The 23,717-nt window shown below is 33.9% G+C and overlaps 2 protein-coding genes across 3 annotated transcripts in view; both read right to left on the bottom strand.

Annotated features, from left to right (window-relative positions):
* Positions 1–11,030, bottom strand: part of LOC145691862 (retinaldehyde-binding protein 1-like) — a 41,936-nt gene extending 30,906 nt beyond the window's left edge. For both annotated transcript variants that reach the window (XM_081767172.1, XM_081767173.1), the window contains exons 1-2: positions 10,759–11,030; positions 3,362–3,559 (exon numbers count right to left, since the gene is read on the bottom strand). In XM_081767172.1, coding sequence (XP_081623298.1) covers positions 3,362–3,559; positions 10,759–10,825 — 265 coding nt within the window. In that variant the 5' untranslated portion in view covers positions 10,826–11,030. The remainder of the gene's footprint in view (positions 1–3,361; positions 3,560–10,758) is intronic.
* A 10,932-nt stretch (positions 11,031–21,962) lies between these two features.
* Positions 21,963–23,717, bottom strand: part of LOC145693284 (clavesin-2-like) — a 54,608-nt gene continuing 52,853 nt past the window's right edge. The window contains exon 8 of the mRNA XM_081769133.1: positions 21,963–22,335. Coding sequence (XP_081625259.1) covers positions 22,304–22,335 — 32 coding nt within the window. The 3' untranslated portion in view covers positions 21,963–22,303. The remainder of the gene's footprint in view (positions 22,336–23,717) is intronic.

Genomic DNA, 23,717 nt, shown 5'->3' with positions numbered 1-23,717 from the left:
CGATCGAGTCTTTGAAGGAGTTTTTGAAGGAGTTTTGATCGAGTCTTTGATGGAGTCCGAGTGATCGAGTTTTAGAGATCAGTCTTTGAATACCGATTTAATCGAGTTCTTGGAGAACTAAGTTTATAGTCGCCAAACAGCCCGATGACAGCGAAAGGAAATACTTCGTAAACGACATCATTCTTAACAACGCAGAACGTCACATCCAGAGTAGCTATTGAGAGGATTCATACCTCAATGCTCGTCCTCGTAATTTAACAGTCAGGAGTATCATCATAGAGGAGCCAGGTTCGACGCCAGATCATCGTTGGAACAACACCAGATTTTCCAGGTATGTGTTACACCGACTCAGGGCTCAAAGGCTCAATACTCGACCGTTGCTATGCTCGTCTGGCAAATCGTTCCTAATATCCGTCAGTAAATGCTTTACGAAATCTTACAGTAAAATCATAATTTTGAGAAATACAGTGATATCAAATTAATGAAGTTAACGTATTCTTATTTGATTTTATCCCCATTAATGAACCTCTCGCAAATGAATATTAGTTTTTATCCCACTCATTCTAGATGGTGAGTGGAAGGCATCCAGTTGCACTCAAAATTGCATCCCCAACTAGGCACTGAGTGGCTGGGTTGTCACAAATTAAAATTGGAAATGTCATGTCAGATTCAGCCAGCATTAGTAACGGTGTTTCTCAAGGTTCTCCTCTGGGCCCATTACTTTTCTCTATTTTTATTAATGACTTACCAACAGTCTTAAATCATTCAAATGTTTTACTTTATGCTGATGACATTAAGCTTTTTAGTGTAGTAAATAATATTGAGGACAACGATAGGCTACAAGATGACTTAAATAGAATCATTATGTGGTGCAAGGATAACGGTATGAGTATCAATTGTCTGAAAACTAAGTGCATGACCTACAGTAACAAATCGCAATACTATGTAAGTCAATACGAAATACAAGGTACTGTAATACAGAAAGTTGACACAATAAAGGATTTAGGTGTAACATTTGACAGGTCACTATGCTATGGTGATCATATACAAAATGTATGTAATGAAGCAAGAAAAATAATCGGTTACCTGTTTAATCAATGGCCTGCTTTCTGTCAATCAAATACATATGTACTCTTATATAAATTACTGGTAAGGTCGAAACTAGAATATGCATCAGTGACTTGGAACAGCTTAACAAAAACTCTCGTAAACAAACTCGAGATGGTGCAAAAGTGTTTTATTAGAATACTTCGTTTTAAGTTAGGACTTGACTATTATTTTAGCACGTATGAATATTGGATAACGTATTTTAATTTGGAACGACTGGCTGACAGGAGAAAATTGATTGAATCTGTATTTGTAGGAAAGTTACTTGACAACCAATATACCTCAGACTATATTTTTAAAAATGTTGATTTTAAAGTTCCAACATATGGTACAAGGGCAAAAATTTTATTGCAACCGCATAATAGAAAACATATTTTAATCTGTAGAATTTTAGAAAGCTATAATGAATGCATATTTTAAAATATGACTTTATTTTAGAATTTTAAATATAACTTAGTAGTTTTTATTTTTATTTTTATTTTTTTACTTTTAATTTTTGACACTTCTTTGTTTTAATAATTGACGTACACTACACTGTCAATGTTTTTATTATTAATAATTTATGATATAGATGTAAACATAATTTTATCACTAGTACTATATATTCATTGCTAAAATAATGTAGAATAAGACAAAGTGCTGTATTTTAGCTGTTCTCAGCACGTAAAATAAAGTTTATTATTATTATTATTATTATTATTATTTATTATTATTATTATTATTATTATTATTATTATTATTATTATTTAGTTCTTTTAATCGTATATTTTGAGACTGACAGCTTTCTTTTATTTTTTGTTTTATATATCAGTTTGAACCTTATAATTTTAATATATTACTCTTCTGACAAAGGCTTTATCCTGCTCTAATAGTAATTTTATGTTATATAATTTCTGGTCTGTTTAAAATGATTATATAATAATTTTAACATAGTGCTGTATTTTTGCTTATGAGCTGTTCATAGCACTTAAAATAAAGTTATTATTATTATTATTATTATTATTATTATTATTATTATTATTATTATTATTAAACAAATATTTACATGAGGAAAACACGGCGTATGTATTAATAGAATATTCCCATTTAGCTCCACTACAAATATTTTTTAGTGCAGTTCATACTTTCTTCTGTCTGGGTTTTTGTAGGGGTAGATGAGGGAAATTTTCTCCTCAGTTGCGTCTTCCTTTCCTGCATATTTGAAAATGGAGAGAGAGAAAAAGAAAGTACATACTTACAGCTAGCTGTCAAATTTCTTGGATAAGCGTTTGTTACTTGCATCTCTTACTTTAAAGTAAGTACAATACTGCATTCAATTATTAATGCATCACGTGATAATTACTTCACTAGAAATGTTAATACTCAGAAGACACTTTATTTGAATAAACGCAAGATATTTAATATTGTATTCTATAGAGTGGCATATTTAAGGGGGTGGCTTCCGGGCTTAAGCACTCACCGAAATTTTATCGCAACTTTTTATTGTTTTATATATATTACAGAATTTTCACACTTCCAGGAATAAAGTTAGCAAAGCCACTTCGGAAACAATCAGAGCCCCCCGAAACAAAATCGTAAATACCCCACTGATTCTATGAAATAGAAAACTCAACTAAAAATTACACACAAATATAATTATTTTATCCTGTACGGTAGCGTTTGGTAAATTTATACTTATGTTTAATATATCAGACTTTTATTCTACAAGCTATTATGGACCAGACCCCATGTAGGAAAAAAAAACTACTCTTAATAACTCCTGAGAGTACATACCTTAATTAAACAAGTTATCACTAATAGAAACACATACTTCTACTTAGAAACTTCTTACTCTGTATTAAAGAAACCATTTTATAATATATTAGCATTGAAAGATGATTTCGACACTAAAACTAAACTCCCAGAGACGAGCCTTCGCACATTCCCAACAATGTGTGCAATCCCCAGCGATAATAGCTTCACTCCCTGAGCAGCATAGTCCGTAAACCTGTCCAGTGAGCTGGTGAGGCTCAGATGGAAGGGACTCCGAGTGTTTCCAACCTACTATTTTGTTGCCGAAAAAAAAACGAAATGTTGAAGTATTGAATTTATTTTATAAGAAACCAAATATAAAGAAAATACACAGCAAAAAACAGGGTAGGCCCGGCCTCAGAGCCTCATAGTACGCTTCGCTACTGATTAGAATATGGAATAATTCTTCATAAACATTTTTTTAAACTGCTATTAATATTTGAATTTATGTTACATAACTAACCTGATATCCTCTTCTTTAACTTGGACATTGCTAACGATAGGACTTCGTCTTCATCAGTTTCTTTCGGCGTAGAAATATTAGCCATATTCACTCTCATATTTGACATGATATGATTAGATGGTCTTAAGATTGCTTGCAATTTCATAGAATCCTTGATAGTAACTAATCTTTTGTGCCAAGAAATAATCTTTGAGGTACCTAGATATGAAAAATGTATATACAAGTTAAATGTTTCGATAGCAGAATATCTAATTTGTTTTTACTAGTTTTCTTATAGTAACAAAAATTGGTAGCAAAACAGTGTTCGAAAGAGTTTTTTGTCAATAAAAGTTTTGCAAATTCAACACTGAAAAGAGAGGACAAACAACTGTTTGTACTATTACATGTTTTTGAAACTGTACAAAAGTTCAAGGTATAGTCATGAAATTTTGGTGTACTGTATGCTGCTTCTTGATGTTGAAAAATAGCATAAAACTTAACATACGCTACAAAATCACTAAATACTTATCATAACACTGATGAAAAGAGAATATGTTGATAATTTTACACTTTAACTGCACATTAACATTTTTATTCTTTTATATTTTTTATATATAGCGCCGTTAATTATTAAGTTCGAGTCGCGGTCGCGGGATTCAATTTCTGGCACTCTCACGGACACAAAATAACAATATAATCCCAAATGACACCATCCTTCACTGCTTCATGTTTCTGCTGCTTCCCAGGTGTGATTGGAATAAATCCCAGATATGACGGTTGAAGATATCCTTAGTTATTTGATCATGATTAGGTATTGCTATGCATTGCAACATGTTCCTTTTTACAAGGTTGTCATTTAAATATACTGGATTGTCATAGTTCCATTCTGCAAATATTTTGAATATATTAAGTGATGAGTATACTTTTTGTTATACGAATATGAAATTATTAGGAATGGTAACTACTTTTGTAAACTAAGGAGCGAGTTGCAAGTGCATTAAGATTTAACTACATTCTCTTGGTCTGAAAGCCATCACTCTAATACTTTTTTTTGTCTTTAATCAGAAAATTGTTCGTCTCCTGCAAACTGCACAGAGTACAACGAGACGGGAGAAGAGTGAGCTCCATGTTATTAACAAATAAAGATCACATTCACTGACTTTTCACTGTCCTGAAAATATTAATAATTTGAAATACGATTAACTGTAACCTTCCATACATCCATAATAATTTTGAAATACTAATTTCATATAAATTTACTTTTATCTTAAACCAATCGGTCAAATCTCGAAGAGTTTTAGCTACTTCGCTCTGAATAGAGTAGGTAAGAAAAAGATAATTTTTTAGAACCTATATTATTGGTCTACCTATATTATTGGTAACTTCAAATTATATGCAATTGCACAAGGGCTATTCAAAATGTTGATTTCTTTTACGTATTGTTGTTCTACGATATTTCCGAAGTGTCACATATTGAGAAAACAGGGAGAGGTTTAATGCTTATTATAACTTTCTATCAGTTCTTACTATTTGAACGTGATCTATTATGTTACAGTTAATTACAAATTCATTCTATTCCCTTGACTAGCGAAGTTTAACAGTTTTGCTAATTGAAATTTCAGTAGTTTCGTAAACATCTCGTAAATTACAGGAGAAGACTTATGGTCTATAAATATCTTCTTTAAATCCTTTCTTGTATCTCAACGAACATTGCACATCCCATTTCTCGGGAATTCGACGATTTCGTAGACATTTTATATAAAGTGGACATACAGTTATTTCCAGTTTTTCATCAGCTTACTTTGGAATGTTGAATATCATTCTATCTTCTGGATGTGTCTTTCTTCGTTTAATTCTCTTTATAGCATCAACAACTTTTCCTTGCAGCACAAACGGTATTTACATTCCCTCTTCATCTTATCTTTTATTTCCTTCCAGTTTATCACTTGAGTCTCCTTCATTTTCTCTTTGTAGTAATTAGTATTTGTGCGACTTTTTCTCTCGCTACAGTCTGTTTCCATCTATTGCTAGTTTTGCTCTGCCTTCTTAAGGCTCATATCGGCTTCAATTACACTGGTATAGAAATAAATAAATAAAAATAATGAAATAAAATAATAAATCAAGTTTCTGTCATAAGAATAAAACAAACTGTTTCTAGAAGATAATTTGGTCCTGAATTCGGATCAAATTGCAGAACTTCTTCATCGGCTTCAGTGTTCATGTGAAAGTGTTTTTTTTTTTTTTGCATATCTATGGCAGCTTACATACATATGTATTTGCCATAAAGACATGGTCTCGCAACAATAGTTTCTTACATAAAGTATTTAAAAATTGGTATAAGTACATAAAGGAATCAAAAGAATGAGCAGCATAGAAATAAATAAAAATTAAGAAACTTACCTAAAAAAAAATTCTACTCATTTCCTGCGAAACTTTGCCTCAGGAAAGTCCCGTTGTGAGGTCCAGCAATAGTCAGACAACATTGCTGCATTACTGTACTCCACTTCCCTTGATAACGCTTTTCCATTTGAGAAATATCCTGGTGAAAGCGTTTACCATGTTCGTCACTAATGGCACAAAGATTATCCGGGAAGAAATCCAAATGGTCGTCTAGGAAAAGCAGTTTAAATGGCACGTTACTTGCATACAGTGAAATGATCTCACTAGTTCATATACAATATCGCCATAATTCTCTGCCTTATGGTTGCTTAAAAGGTTCTTGCATACACTTACAAAGGATAGCCCTGGCATTTTCTTCATATCACTCAACAAGTAAACAAAATTCTCATCATTCATTAATTCCCTAATTTGCGGTCCTACAAATATTCCTTTCTTTATTATAGCATCACTGATCTTTGTGAACAATGAATGAACTTGATGTTTGGTCCATACACTTCACAAAGTTTTTGATAAGTCCAAATTTGATGTGCAGTGGAGGTAAATACACATTCTTAGGGTCAAGAAGAGGAATGTTTACCACATGTTTATGTCCAGGCATCAGTTCATTGCGAGCAAGCCATTTTTGTCATAATAGTGACTTTTTCTGTCTCTGCTGTCCCACTCGCATAGAAAGCAGCAGCACTTTGTATACCCCGGTAGCATGCCAAGCAGAATAGCAATTACCTTTATATCTCCACAAATATTCCATTTGTATTTGTCTTATTGGATAAGAGTGAAAAGCAGTTTCAAAGACTCATAACTCTCCTTAGGATTAACCGCGGGAGCAATCGGAACAGAAGGAAATTTGTTCTCGTTGTAGAGAAGAACTGATGTGAGACTCAATTTACTAGATCTATGAACAGAGCCACTCATTTACACTGTATGCATGGTCAAGAGTCTCCACAACAGATTCGATATTGTTACCGAAAAAAAGTCACCTTCGTTCGAGAAATATTCACAAAAAGCAGCATGGCGGTCACGAAAAATACTCAGTTTTGCATCGGGAGAAAGAAGATTCCATTCTTTCAATCGCGAAGCTAAAAGCTCAGATTGCTGCTTAGACAAATTTAAATCACAAACAACATTGTTGAGAACACCTTGTGTCAAAATGTGTGGGTATTTGATTCACAAGGTTATTCAAATGTTGGGTCGACATGAGTGGATTCCCCATCTTCTGAATCTTCTTCATGCTTACCAGATTAATTATCACTCACTATCACATTTTCTGGAGGCACTGGTACAGGTAATTCCTCACTGTGGCATACAGGTCTTATAGCATATGGTAAATTCGAGTATTGCACACTCTTCTTTGTTTTCAACGTGATTCCAGCTATTTTTGTTAGGCAAAAGTAACAATCTGTTGTGTGATCCATTGGTTCCCGCCAAATCATGGGAACAGCAAACGGCATATGTCATGAATATTTTTCCCAGCCTGTCAGGAGTCTAAGACATGTCAAGCAACGTATATGTGGGGCCGATTTCTTGTCTTGGTCGCCAACCTTACACCCGAAAAAAGTTCGTAGCACTTCTTTACGAGCGGGGTCAATTGTCGTTTTTGCGACTTGACAGTCACATCTCCACAAATATAACAAAACGAAATTGCGCTATTGACACAGGGACGAGGCTTTTTCTTCTTCTGAATGACCACAACATTCAAATTTCACTAATCTAGAACAATATGCAACCACTTCCCACGCTATCAGAACTCACAATCCTGCGGCATAATTGGCAAGAATCACAACGCAATTCTATGTGATTGAATATGACTCATCGGCAATGTTGCCAAACGACACTTGCAGTGGCGTCACTCATTTCCTGTACTATGTTCCTTGACCTCAGGGGCATGCATCGGAATTATTTGCACTTCTCTCGATTTTATTCTCACTTTCTCTCGACTTTATTTCAATCAATAAATCTGCGTTATAAAGAAAGTTCTGTCGCTTTTTCACTCACCACCTTCGAACATCGATATGTCACCTAAGACGTACCTGGAAGATCAAAAATAGTTCTCATCAACATTGACGATCTTCTGCCAACGTTCTGGAAGGCCATTGATTCCATCGCGGTAGAACTTCGTGAGCTGTGAATCGAAGAAGTTATCAAGTGCATTTTGCACCTCTACTAGGGATTTGAACTGGCGTCCTCTAAGTTGATTGTAAAACTAATAGAACAGGTGATAATCGGACGATGCAATGTCTGGCGATTATGGCAGATGCAATAGTATTTCCCATCCAAAACGTAGAATAGTGTCCCGGGTCGTCCTAGCCACGTGGGACTTAGCGTTGTCCTGTATCAGGAGGACCGTTTTGCGATCCAGAGTTTTGAGTTTTTCTTAAACACGGTTCACCTGCTGACAGTAACAACTGCATTCATGCTCTGACCAGCTGGTACCAGTTCCCGATTCACGATGCCGCGATCAGTTCACCAAACCACACAGAAGGGCCTTCTTGTGCTGCAGTACTGGTTTCGGCCGTCTTGGAACCAGTTATTGGAATGCTAACCAATGATGATGGCGCCCTCGTACAGGACCCACTTTTCATCATTTGTCAACACCCTGTCCAGAAATATCTCCTTCCTTAGACAAACAGCAAAGAAACAAAGGTGTCTGCTCGCGTTGCCCTCTGCCCCAGAGTCAAGTAATGAGGGACCCATCGACCCAAGTTGATAGAGATGCTGCCGAATAGTTTCTCCTTACACTGAATTGTAGTCTCTGTTTCTCACATCTCTGGCTATTGTTCGCCTTAATTACTGCCTGAAGATCTTCATTTTGTACATGTGTTAGTCTTCCGGCATATGGTCTTCGAGTTTCATCCCAGTCGTTAAACTTGTTAAACTATTACTGCACTATCCACGTAGTCACGACACCCTCAACAAATGCCTGGCATATCTTCCGCCCGCTACAGCGGCGTTTGACTCCAGTTTGAGCTCGTACAGCATACAAGCCCTTATGAGCCTCTGTGGTCCCATGTTCACTCTGTCCTTATGCAAGTTCACAGTGTAAATGGACTGCTACAACCATGTAGTATGTTGGATATACCCACACCAACATCTGATCTTCGCCTTATGTCAATTCGCATTCAACTCACGGTATGAGGGCCAATTGAACGCAGACCTCTACGAAAAGCAACAAATCTTGCTTGGTTACCTTAATATTTAAATTCAGCCATGACAGAATAAACCATATGTAGGGTTTTGCCCAGTGGAGGATCCAGGATCCAGAAAGAGGAAACTTTCTTATTTTTTATATATAAATAAAATCCATCCCAGAGTTTGGAGCCTTTAAAAGTAGCTCTAAGTAGCAGTATTACAACCTCCCCAGAAGTCCGTCCTGGATCCACCCCTGGTTTTACCGATGTTCAAGGATTTCAATGAGGAGTGGGAGCATGTCACAAGAGAACTGAGCACGCTAGACAAAAATCTTATTTCATTTTCGAATTTAGCAATCTCGACTTGGCTTAGAAGACTATTCAGATTCCTTGTGACAAAAACGTTGTTGACCAGTGTTATTTGCCTTACGAGGTTGAAAATTCAATTTTCTTTTATATATATTTTCTTAGAAATTCGGTGCCAAACTCCGGGAAGAGGTACTTACATCAAGTGGAAGGATATAGCTCAATAAACATGGTTCGAGAAACGCCTTTTTTCAGAGTTATTAAGCACTGTGTAAACTAAGAGAGGCGAAACATTACGTTTGAAACGCCCTTGCTTGAAAAACTATGGGGCAAATCGCAAATGGTTCAAGAATTTACATAGAAAATAGTACGCGCTCTCTCTAAATATCCATGTTTCAGAATCATCAGGTTCTAACACAACGAATGCTCTATTAGTACTTAGAAGTGTATCGTCGTACTCCATCTTCTTTCATACAATTCATTGCATCGGTACAGGAGGGTTGAAAACACAAATATTTAGATAGAGTTACGTTGTTTTCTTTGCTCCAAAAGATTTTGAGAAGTTATGTTTATTTTTTATTTTCAAAAATTGTATCAATCATTTTTTTTTTTTTAATTTAGGGTGCATACTAGTTCCAGTGTGATAGGTTCCATAGTTTTTAAGCGAGCATGTCTTAAACATGATGTTTTCCATCTTCGGCGGTTTATAACTCTAAAAAGAGGAGTTTTGTAAGCAATATTTGTTAGAACCTTCTTTCATTTGACACAGGGAATCACCCCTCGGAGTTCGGTAATCAAATTTCTAAACATACTTTATTATGTTCTCAAGGTGTTGCTGATAAAATGTCCAATGCTTATAACTCATGAACGGCTGAAGATAAAAAGATGAAACAAAATGTGAGATAGTAAAATGTCATAGGACACATTGAATGTAGAGCCTCCAGTCATGAGGCACTGAGGAATCACTGAAAAATTTTAAATTGGAAGGTATGTCTCTTGATATATCATTGAAAAAAGCATGAAAACCAAACAACTTTTGAAGGATCTTTGTCTTTTTAGTGCAGGGCACCGTTCATGAAATGGCCACCATTTAAATGTGGGTTCTTGCAAAGTCAGATAACACGTCCAGTGCTTATAATCTACAAAACTCCTGAAGATAAACAGATGAAATAAAAAGTGAGACAGGGAAAATATCATAGGACGCATTGAATGTGGAGTATTTGCAGACGTTTTTTGTGAGGCTGTCATCTGCACCAGTTAATCCAAATTTATTATGTAACTTCTGCATTAAAATCTACAAAACTGTGATCGGTAAATGAAAAAAAAAAAAAAAAAAGATCAATAAGTAAGGAAACACTAAAGGTGCAATTTTACTATAAGGATCCACAGATTGTAAAATGTACGGAAAAAGTTTGGAAAGTCTTTAATTTGCCCATTTTATGTCAAGAACAGAACCCAACAAACCTCTGCGGGGCTTCTAACCCGTTCTTACTACTACTTCTAGTGCTACTTCTACTACTACTACTTATACATGAATCCATATAGTAAAACTGCATGACACTAAATACAAGGAAGTGACATTTATACCTTTTGTACCTATGGAGTTAAATTTTGAACCTACTTCTCTGGAAGAAAAAGTTAGAATACTTAACATATTGTAAACTCAACATCTTCCAGGTGTACATAAATTGATATATTAACAGGGATAATGGACTTGTTTTTTGTTCAGTTATTCGCTGGTTAAGTAATTTCTTATATCCACTACATACATTTCTATATTCACAAAAACATTGAGCTAAATATTTTATTATTACAAGTCATTGTCGTTATCATTGTGCATATTAATGTATCTAAAATCGTAAAAGGATTATTCTATTTCTTCTTTTTACCAACCTAGTTAGAGATGACTTCTTAAAGTAGCAGACATAAATTTCAGTCACCTAGATCCTGAAATATCATTTTTTAATAAGTTATAAGTATATATAGATACAATTCAATTGAATCTTATACTTGAATGGTGCTGTGGAATATTAAAAATTGTGATTTTTTAAAAATCTTAACTTTGATTTCATTATAAACTATGGTACAAAATTTATTTTTCTTCACAAATTGTTAATCAGTTAGTTTATTCTTAATCTGATTAAATCCTGGAAAATGATTTACTCTACACTGATATTTAATAATAATTTTGGTCCAGATTTACTGTATACATCCAAATATTTGTATAGGACAAATTTTTACAGGACAAATTTGTAATAGAATTTTAATAGTTCAGTGTGTAAATAATGGAAATATGTTGTGTTCTTACATGTGAGATGCATATCTACGTAGAAACACATTAACGAAAGTCTAATCTCTTCAGCGCAGATTCGCCAATAAGGTAGTTGTTAATCACGCTATAAAAAGTGAAGTATCTGAAGTCAGTGTACTAACTCCTGCCGCTCAACCATAGAAGTGACAGAGAGTTAAGGAATACACATATTCGTAAAAATTACGTTATCAATGCGTTGTTATTTTGGAAAGCACAAATGTCCAAGCAATGAGAACACATCGGGATATTATCTATAATATCTTTTGTAACGTGCAAATACATAGTCCAACACGTAAGTGATTTTATACTATATACAGTTTTTGAGCTATCCTCGCTCATGTGCATGCCCACCGCCACTAACACATCTGCTCCCTACGAACGCACTCCTGTGGTCCTCCAACTTTGAGTCGATTAGATAGCATTGGCGCTTTTTAGTGGCCAACTAGCAGAAGTGGCGTTTTGACACAAGCCCTTCTAAAGTGAATCTGCAAGTAGGAATGCAAACGCACGCCTCTAAAATGATTGCTTAGAGCACAAACAGTCGATTCAGTGCAAAAAGCGTATTTTACATGAATTTATAAATGGATCCGTGTAATAAATCTGAACCGTAATTTTTACATATATTCCTTAACCAACATGTGAAATAAATAATCATAATTAAACGTGTTAGCTTTGAGTGTCTCTTAATTATTTTTGTACGATATATTCCATGAACTGTACTGCATCCCTAGGGTTGCGATATTACCCGATTTTAGCGGGTACCACCCGATTTTCATGTCCTATTTTTCTCCCCCGCTTAATCATGTCTCAATCACGAAAAACCATCCACTTTTTGCATTGGAGAAAATACGTGATACAATATGAAACGTATGATGCGTAGAATTTTGTGATAAGATTTTATGCAACCGAGATTTAAAAAAAAAAAGTTAAAGGGAGTGAAAAATATGTAAAAAATGTGGCATAATCATACACATTTTGGTTCAACTACTAATACTAATATATGGTGGTTTGAATACTAATGTATGATCTCATGAGTGCGTATTTCTTTGATAACCATTCTGTCCAGTTCAGCTGAACAAGTCTATGTTTTTACATGTGTTCACCTAGTCTTTGTATATTCAGGAATTATTGCAAATTGAATTACGGTATCCTTAGCACTTTGTTTAGATTAGATTCATTTATTTTTTGTTTTAAAATGTTCATGCTGTATTCCATATATTGTGAAGCCGTGGCAATTTTGTATGTTAGTACAATTTCAAGTAGCAATCTTTAAAAATGATTAGAAATTTTATAAGAGATTGATCAAAACTTCTAAATAAAATATGTTTTACTTTTCTTATGATAAAAATTTAGTTTATGTTTCTTAGAGAGAAAACTGTATGAACAATATCTGCCATATATCGCTTTTTTATTTATTTATTTATTTATTTATTTTTGAAAACTTGCCTTACAGATATCCTTACAATTATAGATATCTTATTGTAATACTTACTTTGCAATTCGAGACTCACATTTGTTGAACTTAATAAAACATTAAAGACAAAATCTAAATTTGCTTTATTTTAGTTTCGTTAGAAAAGTACATTGGAAGGGTCACTTAACAAAGAAATCAATAATAATAATAATAATAATAATAATAATAATAATAATAATAATAATAATAATAATAATAATAATAATAATAATAATAATAATAATAATAATAATAATAAAATTGTCCGAAGGACTCCAGTTCAGTATTTATAATACACAAGTTCACATCGAAATAGGGTTATTTCCTCAACTGTCTATTTCCCCAACTTTCCGAAATAGTGTCATTTCCTCAAGTGCTTATCTTTCTTCTTAATCTGATGATCATCTATCCAAAAGAAGGAGAACAACTTCTGAAATTCTTAACTAATACAAGAAAGAAGAGGGGTGACACTTCAGTGCTGGCTATTTGAGCTGTTGCTGATAGCTAGGGTTGCAGGGTATCAAATAAAATCATACTTTATTGAACAAAATTGCAAATAATGTTACATGTTTTATATTAATCCAGCTGAAAATGAACGTAAGGTATGTACAGTATGAAATGTCTGTTTTGCAATCAATTCATTGGAACAAATCTCAAGGCAGAATCACTACACTGATTTATGCTTTAAGTCCCTTAAATCTAAAAGTGCTGGGTAAAGTAGTGTGATATGGAATAAGTCACACGGACAATAAGTTACATTAATCAATTGCCGAGTTTCTATTGGCACTGTTGGAACCATGTTTCTCAAATATTTGTTGAATAAATTATATATATTTATCACTTTTGAAGGAAATGATCTATTTTAATTCAAAGTTTAGTTCATTGTTCAAACTTTTAGTCATTAACCTACATAGTTAACACGTAAACTTACTAGTAGTTTTGTATAACATTAGGTTAAAAGAGTATGAGGTAAACAATTTGCGCTGCTCTTTTCAATCGTGAGAACTTGGATTCGAATTCCGAGTCTGTATATCCTGATTAGGCCAGCTAATTTTCTCAGTCTTAACAGATTAATGGAAGATGATACTTTCAATGGATAAATACAATACAAAATAATATTGTGACTCAATTTTATCGAGATCTGTATTACCATATTGTTTTGTTTTCAATACTGGAGAATTTACTATAGTTTTCTTCGATACAGCTCATTCGAATTGTATTATACACAATCCAAGAAACTAATGTGATTTACTGAGGCAATCGTGTGTATAGGACAATCTATTTTAAACAATATTGCCTGTAATTGTGTATTAAGTATTTAAAGAAACCTTTTATTCTGAATGGTTCAGATGCAGAGTTTTGCCTTCGTAATTCAAAAATTTGATACTGAAAACGGGGAAACTGCTATGATTGAATCCTAATTGAAAGCTTGTGTAGTCTATATAGTTGAAGTATATTCAATGTCCTTTTATATAAATGACATTCATTCTTAAAATTTAGTAGTAAAATTATACCTAACCAGTGGCAATATTGCATTTATTTTATCACGTATAGAAATCATATCCCCCCATTCTGGCTGTTGGCCAAGATTTGTATTCCTGTCTTCGATTTCTAGTTCATGATCAATATCAAGATAAGGCGCTTGAGGAAAAGTCCCACATTTTCTGCACTTGAGGAAAACGTACTTGGGGAAATAACCCGATACCGTTCACATCAGTATTTACTGTTTAGAATCCCCCGTTTTTCCAATTTTAAAATATGGCAACCCTATGCACCCCTTATTTATTTATTTATTTACAATTTTATTTATTTATTTTTGGTATGATTAAATTACTTAATATACTTGCTATAGAATTTCTCTTTCCATATTAGCATTTTAAAAATAAATATGACAAATGAATTTCGTTTCACAGTGTGAAAATATGGTAGACTTTCAAACTATGGGCATATCAATTGAAGCTTGAAGTAGTATATCTATAATTACTGGTTGCAGTATATTAACAAGATCAAAGATAGAACCTGTTTCTCGGACGCTGAATCCACATCTAAAACCCATTACTCGCTACACTTTACTGTTTTTGTTCTGTGGCGATAAAGGTTGAAACCCTTAATTTGAACCACTTTCGGATTGAATAGATTGTTAACGGAGAAGATCAAATAGTTCATATTGATATCTCTTACCGTGTTTGCTGTACGGAAATCCAAATTGAGGGCGGACGAAATAGTAAACTTCAATCACATTTAGTTTTAGTAGTGTTTTGGGTTGTAGTAGTATCTTCTCTAGGTACCCTGAATCGATTGAAGGAAATCGCTCGTTGCTCTATTTTATTCTATGGGGATAAATGTTAAAACTGAAACTTGTTAATTTGAACCACTTCTGGTTTGAGTTAACGGAGGAGATGAAGCCTATTCTTGGGACGCTGAATCAACTGCAAGAAACCGCATCTCGATATCTACTACTGTTTTCACTCTATAAAAACCTGTATTGAAACCGGAAATAGTATTAAATTTGAACCACTTCCGGTTTAGTAGAGTGTTCATAATAGTCATGTATGTTCCTTACAGACGCTGAATCGTTTACTTAAACAGCTTGTCGTTATATGTTACTATTTTCCTTCTATGGCAGTAAGAGTTGAAACCGGAAATGACTAACTTGAACCACTTCCGGTTTAAATAGAGAGTTAAGGAAGAAGATTGAACATACTCTTGAGACACTGAATCCAGTGGTCGGAGCAGGGCCGTGCCGTGGAAAATCACGAGAGTATAGGCTGCGAGAGGCGAGGCGAGAGTATATGACGGCGTCCCCATACATATATTCCAAGCAATTTTTCCATCTTTTTTCTCCCGAATTTTTTGCCCCCCTTACTTCAGCGCCCGGGTCCGTCGCCCCGCTCGCCCCCCCCACGGCACGGCCCTGGATCGAAGTGAGACGGTATGCGGTGGCATCCATATCACCTCTGGTTTTTCAGTGATGAAGGCATACAACCTCTGGTTTTTTAGTAATCCAGACATACCGTCACTGGAGAGTAAATACATTTAATAAATCCATTTTATACACAGTAATTGACAAATGGTTTTGCAAGAAGAAAGATTTTATTTCTTATGTGGAAATAATTTCTAAGTTGACAACTCCGCCTTTTTTTTCTTTTTCCTATCTTTTGTTTTTAAAATGAGGTTTCTTCAAAGAAGTTCATCTAGTTTATATTTTGATGTGTCATATTGATTTTTTTTATGTGTGTGTGTGTCGTCTTGCCTTAATGCATATATATATGTCGTGTTTTGAGCATGGGCGGGTTTAGGGCTTGTCTGCTGTGCGGGGCGAATCTTCCGGGGATTTCGAATACCACTCAGTCGAATAGAGGGTTCAGGAGTTTTCACGCAGGAAATTGTTAATATAAAAATTCGGCTTTTGAGCATTTTCGTGTATAATTGTCTATAATACAATGAGGAGATTTTTTTTTTACTTTTTTTCCAGAAAGTTGTTGGCAGGGGATCAAAGTCTTTCCATCCCCCCTCCCCCATACTACAGAGAAACTCTTTAATGGTTTTTAGTCTTTATGTAAATAGAAACGCAATATTTTAGGCAACATACCCTCACTGTAGTTGAATATTTACATATCCGGTATGTCGAGTCAAAATCGTAATGAAACATACCGCCTGTGCTTTTTCTCCACTTCGAACACTGACTGAATCAATGACAAAAACTGTGTCTCGATATCTTTCCCCGCTTTTACTCTATCTAATACCGCTCGACGGACTAACCGTTCTATTGGACTTCCGAACGTTCGTGAATGAACATCCGACCCATGCATGCCCGCAAAAATTTTAAATCATATGCCAAAAATTAGTGCCCAATTAATGTCGACGACGTATAATGTTAATAAATTTGTGTGTTAAGAAATTTCAGAAAAAATCTGGGTGGGGCTAGGTTCACGCTAGTCGTACCCATTCATCTGATCCGAGATGAAATCCATACACAAAGTTAGTGGTAAATTAGTGTTGATGAAATCGCATAGAAAGAAAATTAGTGCTATAATCAGTAAGCCGAAATACATACGAAAATCATTAATGGCGGCATTATCAAAGAAACCAAGTGATCCTTCTGTGCGGTATTGTCAGCACTAATTTAGCAATGGTATAGTTTACAAAATAATGCTGCATTATTTTAAAAATGGGTGGAGCTGTATTCACATAAAACTGGCCGTACGCACACCCGCACTAATTTTAAACCATATGAAGAAAATTAGTGCCCAATTAGTACCCAGCCAAAAATTAGTGCTGTCTATAATGTTTAAAAAATTGTGCTATTACACAAACATCAAAAAATATAAAAAGAAGTCAATAGGCTAGCGTGAACTTAGCCCTACTCACTTAACTGATTGAGATGAAACCCATACACAAAGTTAGTGTTAAATTAGTGCTGACGATACCGCATAGAAAGAAAATTAGTGATTTTATCAGGAAGCCGCAAGATAAAAGCAAATATTTGATAGCGGCATTATCAAAGAAACTAATTGAACCTTTATTTTTATAATGCCACGAATTTTCTTTCTATACGGTATCATCAGCACTAATATTTGGCATTTTACAAAATTAGTGGCGTATTATTAAAAGTGAGTGGGACTATCTACACGTGTACTTATCCCCACCTACATCCGCACTAATTTTAAAACGCGTGCCAAAAATTAGTACCTAATTAGTGGTGATGATCTATAATGTTAAACAAAATTGTCCTGTTATACAAACGTAAAAATATCAAAAAAAGATTCTGAAATAGGAGTCGTCCTCAGAAACTCATAGAGTCGTTAAAGAGTCAACAAGGTATTTAATTAATTAGGATGAGAGGAGGTTGGTGGTAATATAGATGATTATATATAATTAAAATATAAACTATTGTAGAGCGTAGTAGGAAGTCAACATCAACTGCGTCAAAGAACTTAAATTTGGAAAGAGACAGAAGACAAGTAAAAGAAAATTAGTGCTCTGGAGCTGATTTGGAATTTTCTCCTGTAGTAAAGACATTGGCAATTCAACTTTGCCTAGCCTTTATATTATAAAGTTATTTTTCAACTGGAAATTTATACTGTGTATATGTAGTATTTCTGAGTTCTATTTCAATTATTAATACAATTTTCTTTAATGTTCGCTCAAAATGACAGATATATATATATATATATATATATATATATATATATATATATATATATATATATATATATATATATATATATATATATATATATATATATATATATAGTTTTATATACTCAACAGATTTTACTCAACCCGCGTACATACATACTAATCTATGCATATAAATAAGATAGAGAGCGAGGGATTGTGTGTGTGAGAGAGAGAGTGAGATTGGGACACAATCCTTACCACCTCCATAGAAAAGCACTTGAGAGTAGTTAACTGAAAATTATGGAAAAGAATTCTTCATTCCTTACTAAAACTCAATTTAGTATCTTAAATGTCCTTATCAGGGTCAGAGTGTGAACTTGCTGTAGGCATGGTTTTGGGGATATTAAACTTGCTGTCTGGATCCACGGTCCGATTTTCGATATTCTCTTTTTATACCATCATTTTTATTTTACACTTCTGACTTATTTAAAAATTGTAATTCCAATGCTGTAATGAGAATATTGAAAAGTAATCTTCGCATAATAAATAGTTGCAGAAAAATAAGTACACACTCACTTATTTATTGCTATTAGCCGAATTATTTAATTTTTATCTAACATTCACATATACTACACTAGTGTTCAGTCAACACCCTCCACATTTTAGACATTACATTTTAAACATAACAATTTCATACGTCCTGAAATGATTGTTGAATATATATAACTGACTTATTTTAATGTAATTGTTTTATATAATTATTCATGCATTGAAGAATATATCATTATATACCAAAAGGTTTGTCAAAAACAGGAATCGAACTACATAAACACCCCTGTCGAGCTCCTGCTGAAGAAATATAACTGAATTTCTAAGAGTGCCATTAGCATCCGTTATAAATGCTGTTTATTTTTCTCTTTTGTCTTTTTCGTTCTATAAATGTGAGAACTATGTTTGCTGTCTTTCTTTTTATTGGAAATGTTATTTTACGTATGGAAACAGCACTTACTGAAAGTATGCATAGTTACGAAATACTGTATTATTACTTATTTTAATGAATGCTACTTTTTTCTACACTTAATAATATTTCAACATGTTTTATTGCACTTAAGAGAAGAAAACATATCAGCACATTTTTCTTTCCAATTGTGAAGTTTGGCTTAGGGCTTGAACCTGGGTTCGTTTGGTTTACAGTTTCCGATGATAATCAAAGCTGGACGGAGACAATTTTCAAATCAAAACAGCCTAATCAATGTGGTGAACCTTTTTGGAACAGGCTGTACCTTTATGAGTTTAGTTGGTCCATCTCGTTACCTTTTATGGGCACAAAATTACCAAAAAAGGTAAATTTGGGAGGGTTTTTTAATGTATCCTCCTAACCTAATGTATCCTTTGGATGAGGTTTTATTAAGTTATGGATGACGTCCTTAGACAATTGCAACCCTGACATATAGGTCTGAAACAGTAATGTGTGTACACATTGTTTTCTACTTCTTAGGTTGTCGTTCAGTTACAATCACCAACTCTCAAGAAACACTTTTTGCCAGTCTTCCTGTACGACACGCTTGAACGCTGGCCTCCTTCACTTGAGTGTTATCTCCCCACTTTCCCAAGTATGGACAAACCTATTCAGATAATCTAAAATCTCAATAAATTGTACTTTGTTTGAGCCTACTTGTTTCGGTTAGTACGGAAATGAACATTTTCCCCATGAATTCTGGTAAAGACACATACAAAGGAACTTCCTTCATACACACACACACACACACACACACACCCACACACACACACACACACATATATATATATATATATATATATATATATATATATATATATATATATCGGGAAGAGTAGCCAAAATAGCACCACTTTTCCACTTTTTACATAAATGGTTTTAATTCAAACCTTTTGAAGAAATTTAAAATGATTTTTTGATCGTATTGAACTTCATAGTTTCCGATTCTTTCACAGTGATTCCATAACGATATCTTATCATTATCATGATAAAAATGATAATATTTTAGAAGCCTATGATTGGTGAGATTTACGCAACTGGTTTCCCAAATCGCACTATGTGAAGCCAAAATGGCACCGCCATTTGAATATATGCATTTTTTACAGTAATGCATATGGGTAAAACAAATTATCATTTCCATGGAATATCGCATTATTTTATTTATGTTACGCATATTAAGATGAAGTATAATACATATTTAAAGAGAAAAAATACTGCAATATAAATAACCGAGCACAGAAATAACACCTTAGAAATAAGCTAATAGAAATGTAACCTACAAGTAAAACAAATTAATATTTCTATGATAAATCACATCCTTTTATCTCAGTGTTATTAATACGAGGAAGAACATATCATTAAAGAAAAACATATGCATCCATATTGTTGATCCAATGAGCAATATTGTTCATAATCCTATGAAACGTAAAGTATCTATATTTATGGAAAACAGACAGCTACACCTTATGCGCACAAAAATCATATTGGAATGCACGTTCATCTGAAACACCTGCACAAAACTCATGTATCCAGACTTTACACACTCTGTACCATATCTTCGACTAAAGTTTGTTGACAAAGGACGCAAAACCAATCTTGTTCATTAATTTTAATAGTCACATTTGAAACACTGCGAATATGTAGCTCGGAGCATCGTGATTTGCGTGTATCTACTTTTAGAATACACTTTTTGGTGTTAAGGTTTCCTGAAGCACATGCAGACCTAGCTGACGGTTCAAAAAGATTAGGTCTCTCCACATGTTTGAATACTCTTGATTGCCTTTGTCGTTCTTCAAGATGTTTTTTGTAAGGACCTGATGAGAGTGCTTCTGTTGTTTGTGGTTGCATATTGGTAGTTCTATTTCTTCCTGCTATTGGGCTGGGCAGCGTCACTTTATTTTCTATATATTTTTTCAAAGCACGATTCATAGACTCCGGAGACCATTTTCCATATTGCCATGTGCCCACCTTGTGTGAATTGTAACGAGAAAGAAACCAGGAAAAACAATTCATCACGGGAGCCAAAATCGCACTGGTGCGATTTCGGACACACGGTAGTAGTGCGATTTGGGAAACTACACCATTTTGTGAAAAAAAATCTTTACATACCTCACAAATTAGAAAAGAATAATTTGAGTTTGTCACTATAATACTAATGGTATTTTGTTTATTACTGCTTATTAAAACAAAAACTAATTCTCTTACCTTGATCCCTATTTTACTGTGAAATACCCGAAAATTAGTAAGGAATACTCCAATTATATTGTACTGCAACACCGCACTTGTTTATTTTGTTTATAGACTGTTTAGCGCGTACAGAATCCACTGTCTCCTGAACCAAACAAAAAGGTTGGCAACAGTGTAGCACGTTGCAATGACATTCGCTTCTTTTTTTTATATATATATATATATATAAAAGGGGTAATTTCTCCTTCTCGTGTAGTTAGATAATGTTTACACACCTTTTTCAGGTGTAAGAATTCTAGAACACTGCAGCACGTTATGGAAAACGCACCTTCAAATCTGCAGCAGCATCTAAGCATGAAAAGAACAATCGACTGTGATTGAGTTTGGAAACGTTGCAATGTTTGTTGCGCAACATTGCAGCAAAAGTTGCAATGCACAAAAAAGCTCTTAAAAACAATGCAAATAAGTTTTAATAGGGTTGGAAATATAATAAAAATCGACACATAAACTCAAATTAATAGAATATATATTATGCAATAACTACCTACATACGCTTCAAGTACAATGCATTTTTAAAAATGCTTTTACGTTATTGCCTTCAGATAGCTACAGCCAATATTAACCATAGTTACTTCAAAATGATTCTAAAATATTTTTGCTACAGTAAAGTGTCAACAGAGTTGACGAAGCCATAGCAATAATACACAACATACTTGTATTAAAGATGAAATTATAACAATTACACGCAGCATAATAAATCTACTAGACATCCACAAAAGCATATTTTGAATAAATAAAATATATTTTACACTTTTGTAACATTCTACAAAAGATTCAACTGTGAGTCCGTACCAAAGAGACAATTTTCGGAAACAACTAATTTCATCCTGTATAATTCTAAAGTTTGGTTAATGGATTCTATCTTTTATTGTATTTTTATGGTCAAATAAAGGAAAATCACTGACTGCGCACACATGGTTAACTTTGTGCAATTTCGTTGAATATCAGGTACTGCCAGTTATCTGTTACTGTGTGGTCTTCAACTAGTTTCATACCGATAACTCAATAGATCTGTAAAATAAATAAAAAAAATAAATAAATAAAAATTAAATTAAATTAAATACTATGTAAAATAATAAATTTAAAATTTTGAAATTAATCCTTGTTTCGGTACAGTATTTTGCACTGTATTTGAACACTTAACTGCTAAACTTATTTACAAATTATATTGACTTCTTAATTTAAATTAATTACGTATATCAAGGTAAATCTAAGTCTTGTTTGCTAAATATTGTTATTAATCAGACCAACGAAACACTTATTATTACAATCTGTGTTACAGTTTTCACCAGAATATATCATTGTTTTCTTCAGACATGAAAATGCAATCAAAGGCTACAGATAAGATATTACAGAAAGTGACAGAAGATTACTTCTAACAACCATTAGATCAGGCCTGCCCATGAATTGGCTCCCGGAGCCGAAGCGTGAGCGACAACGATCGGAGATAAGAACAGGTGAGCACAGGTGTTGGTAGCTCCGCCCCTTCCACTGCATCCGATAAGTGTTGCCAACCACACATGATGGTAAAAAACCTACGGCCAAGCCTGGTCACAAATTCGCACGATGTTGAAGCATTGAGCAGACGCAAGCGTGAAATGTGCAGGTGTGCTCTCCCCCTCCCCATTTCGAAAGTAGTGACGCGAAAACACTGCAGGAAATAAAATTGGTACGTTTTTTGATCGAGGAAGACGCATGATAGAGGTTACAGTTAGCGTTGAAGTAACTAACAAATGAAAAAGAAAGAAAGAAAGAAAGAAACTAATATTAAACATGTCAGCTTACAGACGTAAAAACGACTGCAAAAATCGGAAACGAATTGTTTCAGGCCTTTTTTAGCTTGCTTACACAATTCGTGACATTGTATTACATTAGCACTCGGTCTGTAACTTGTCACTCGCTTCACGTTTGCTAAGTTGTGAACGCCTTTCGTTGCTAGATTGATAGCAGAACGACGAGAGGTTGAAAATAATAATAATAATAATAATAATAATAATAATAATAATAATAATAATAATAATAATAATAATAATAATAATAATGCGTATTATTATTATTATTATTATTATTATTATTATTAGTAGTAGTAGTAGTAGTAGTAGCAGTAGTAGTAGTAGTATTCGGACCAAAGACGGATGAAAATGGGGATTGGAGGAAATTCATAACGAGGAATTGCATAGTTTATACCGCTCACTTAACATTGTTAGGGTCATTAAGTGTAGAAGGCTCAGGTGGCCATTCCGTGTAGCCAGAATGGAAGAAATTAGAAACGCTTTCATAATTTTAACTGAAAACCCAATTGGAAGAAGACCACTAGGAAGACCTAGACGTAGATGGGAAGACAATATTAAGATGGATCTTGCAGAAATAAGAGTACAGAGTAGAAACTGGAT

The sequence above is a fragment of the Thermobia domestica genome, chromosome 8, assembly GCF_964235325.1.
Source record: "Thermobia domestica chromosome 8, izTheDome1.hap1.1, whole genome shotgun sequence".
Classification (NCBI taxonomy): Eukaryota; Metazoa; Arthropoda; class Insecta; order Zygentoma; family Lepismatidae; genus Thermobia; species Thermobia domestica.
Note: the sequence above shows the minus strand (reverse complement) of the source record. Positions and strands in the feature narration are given on the sequence as shown.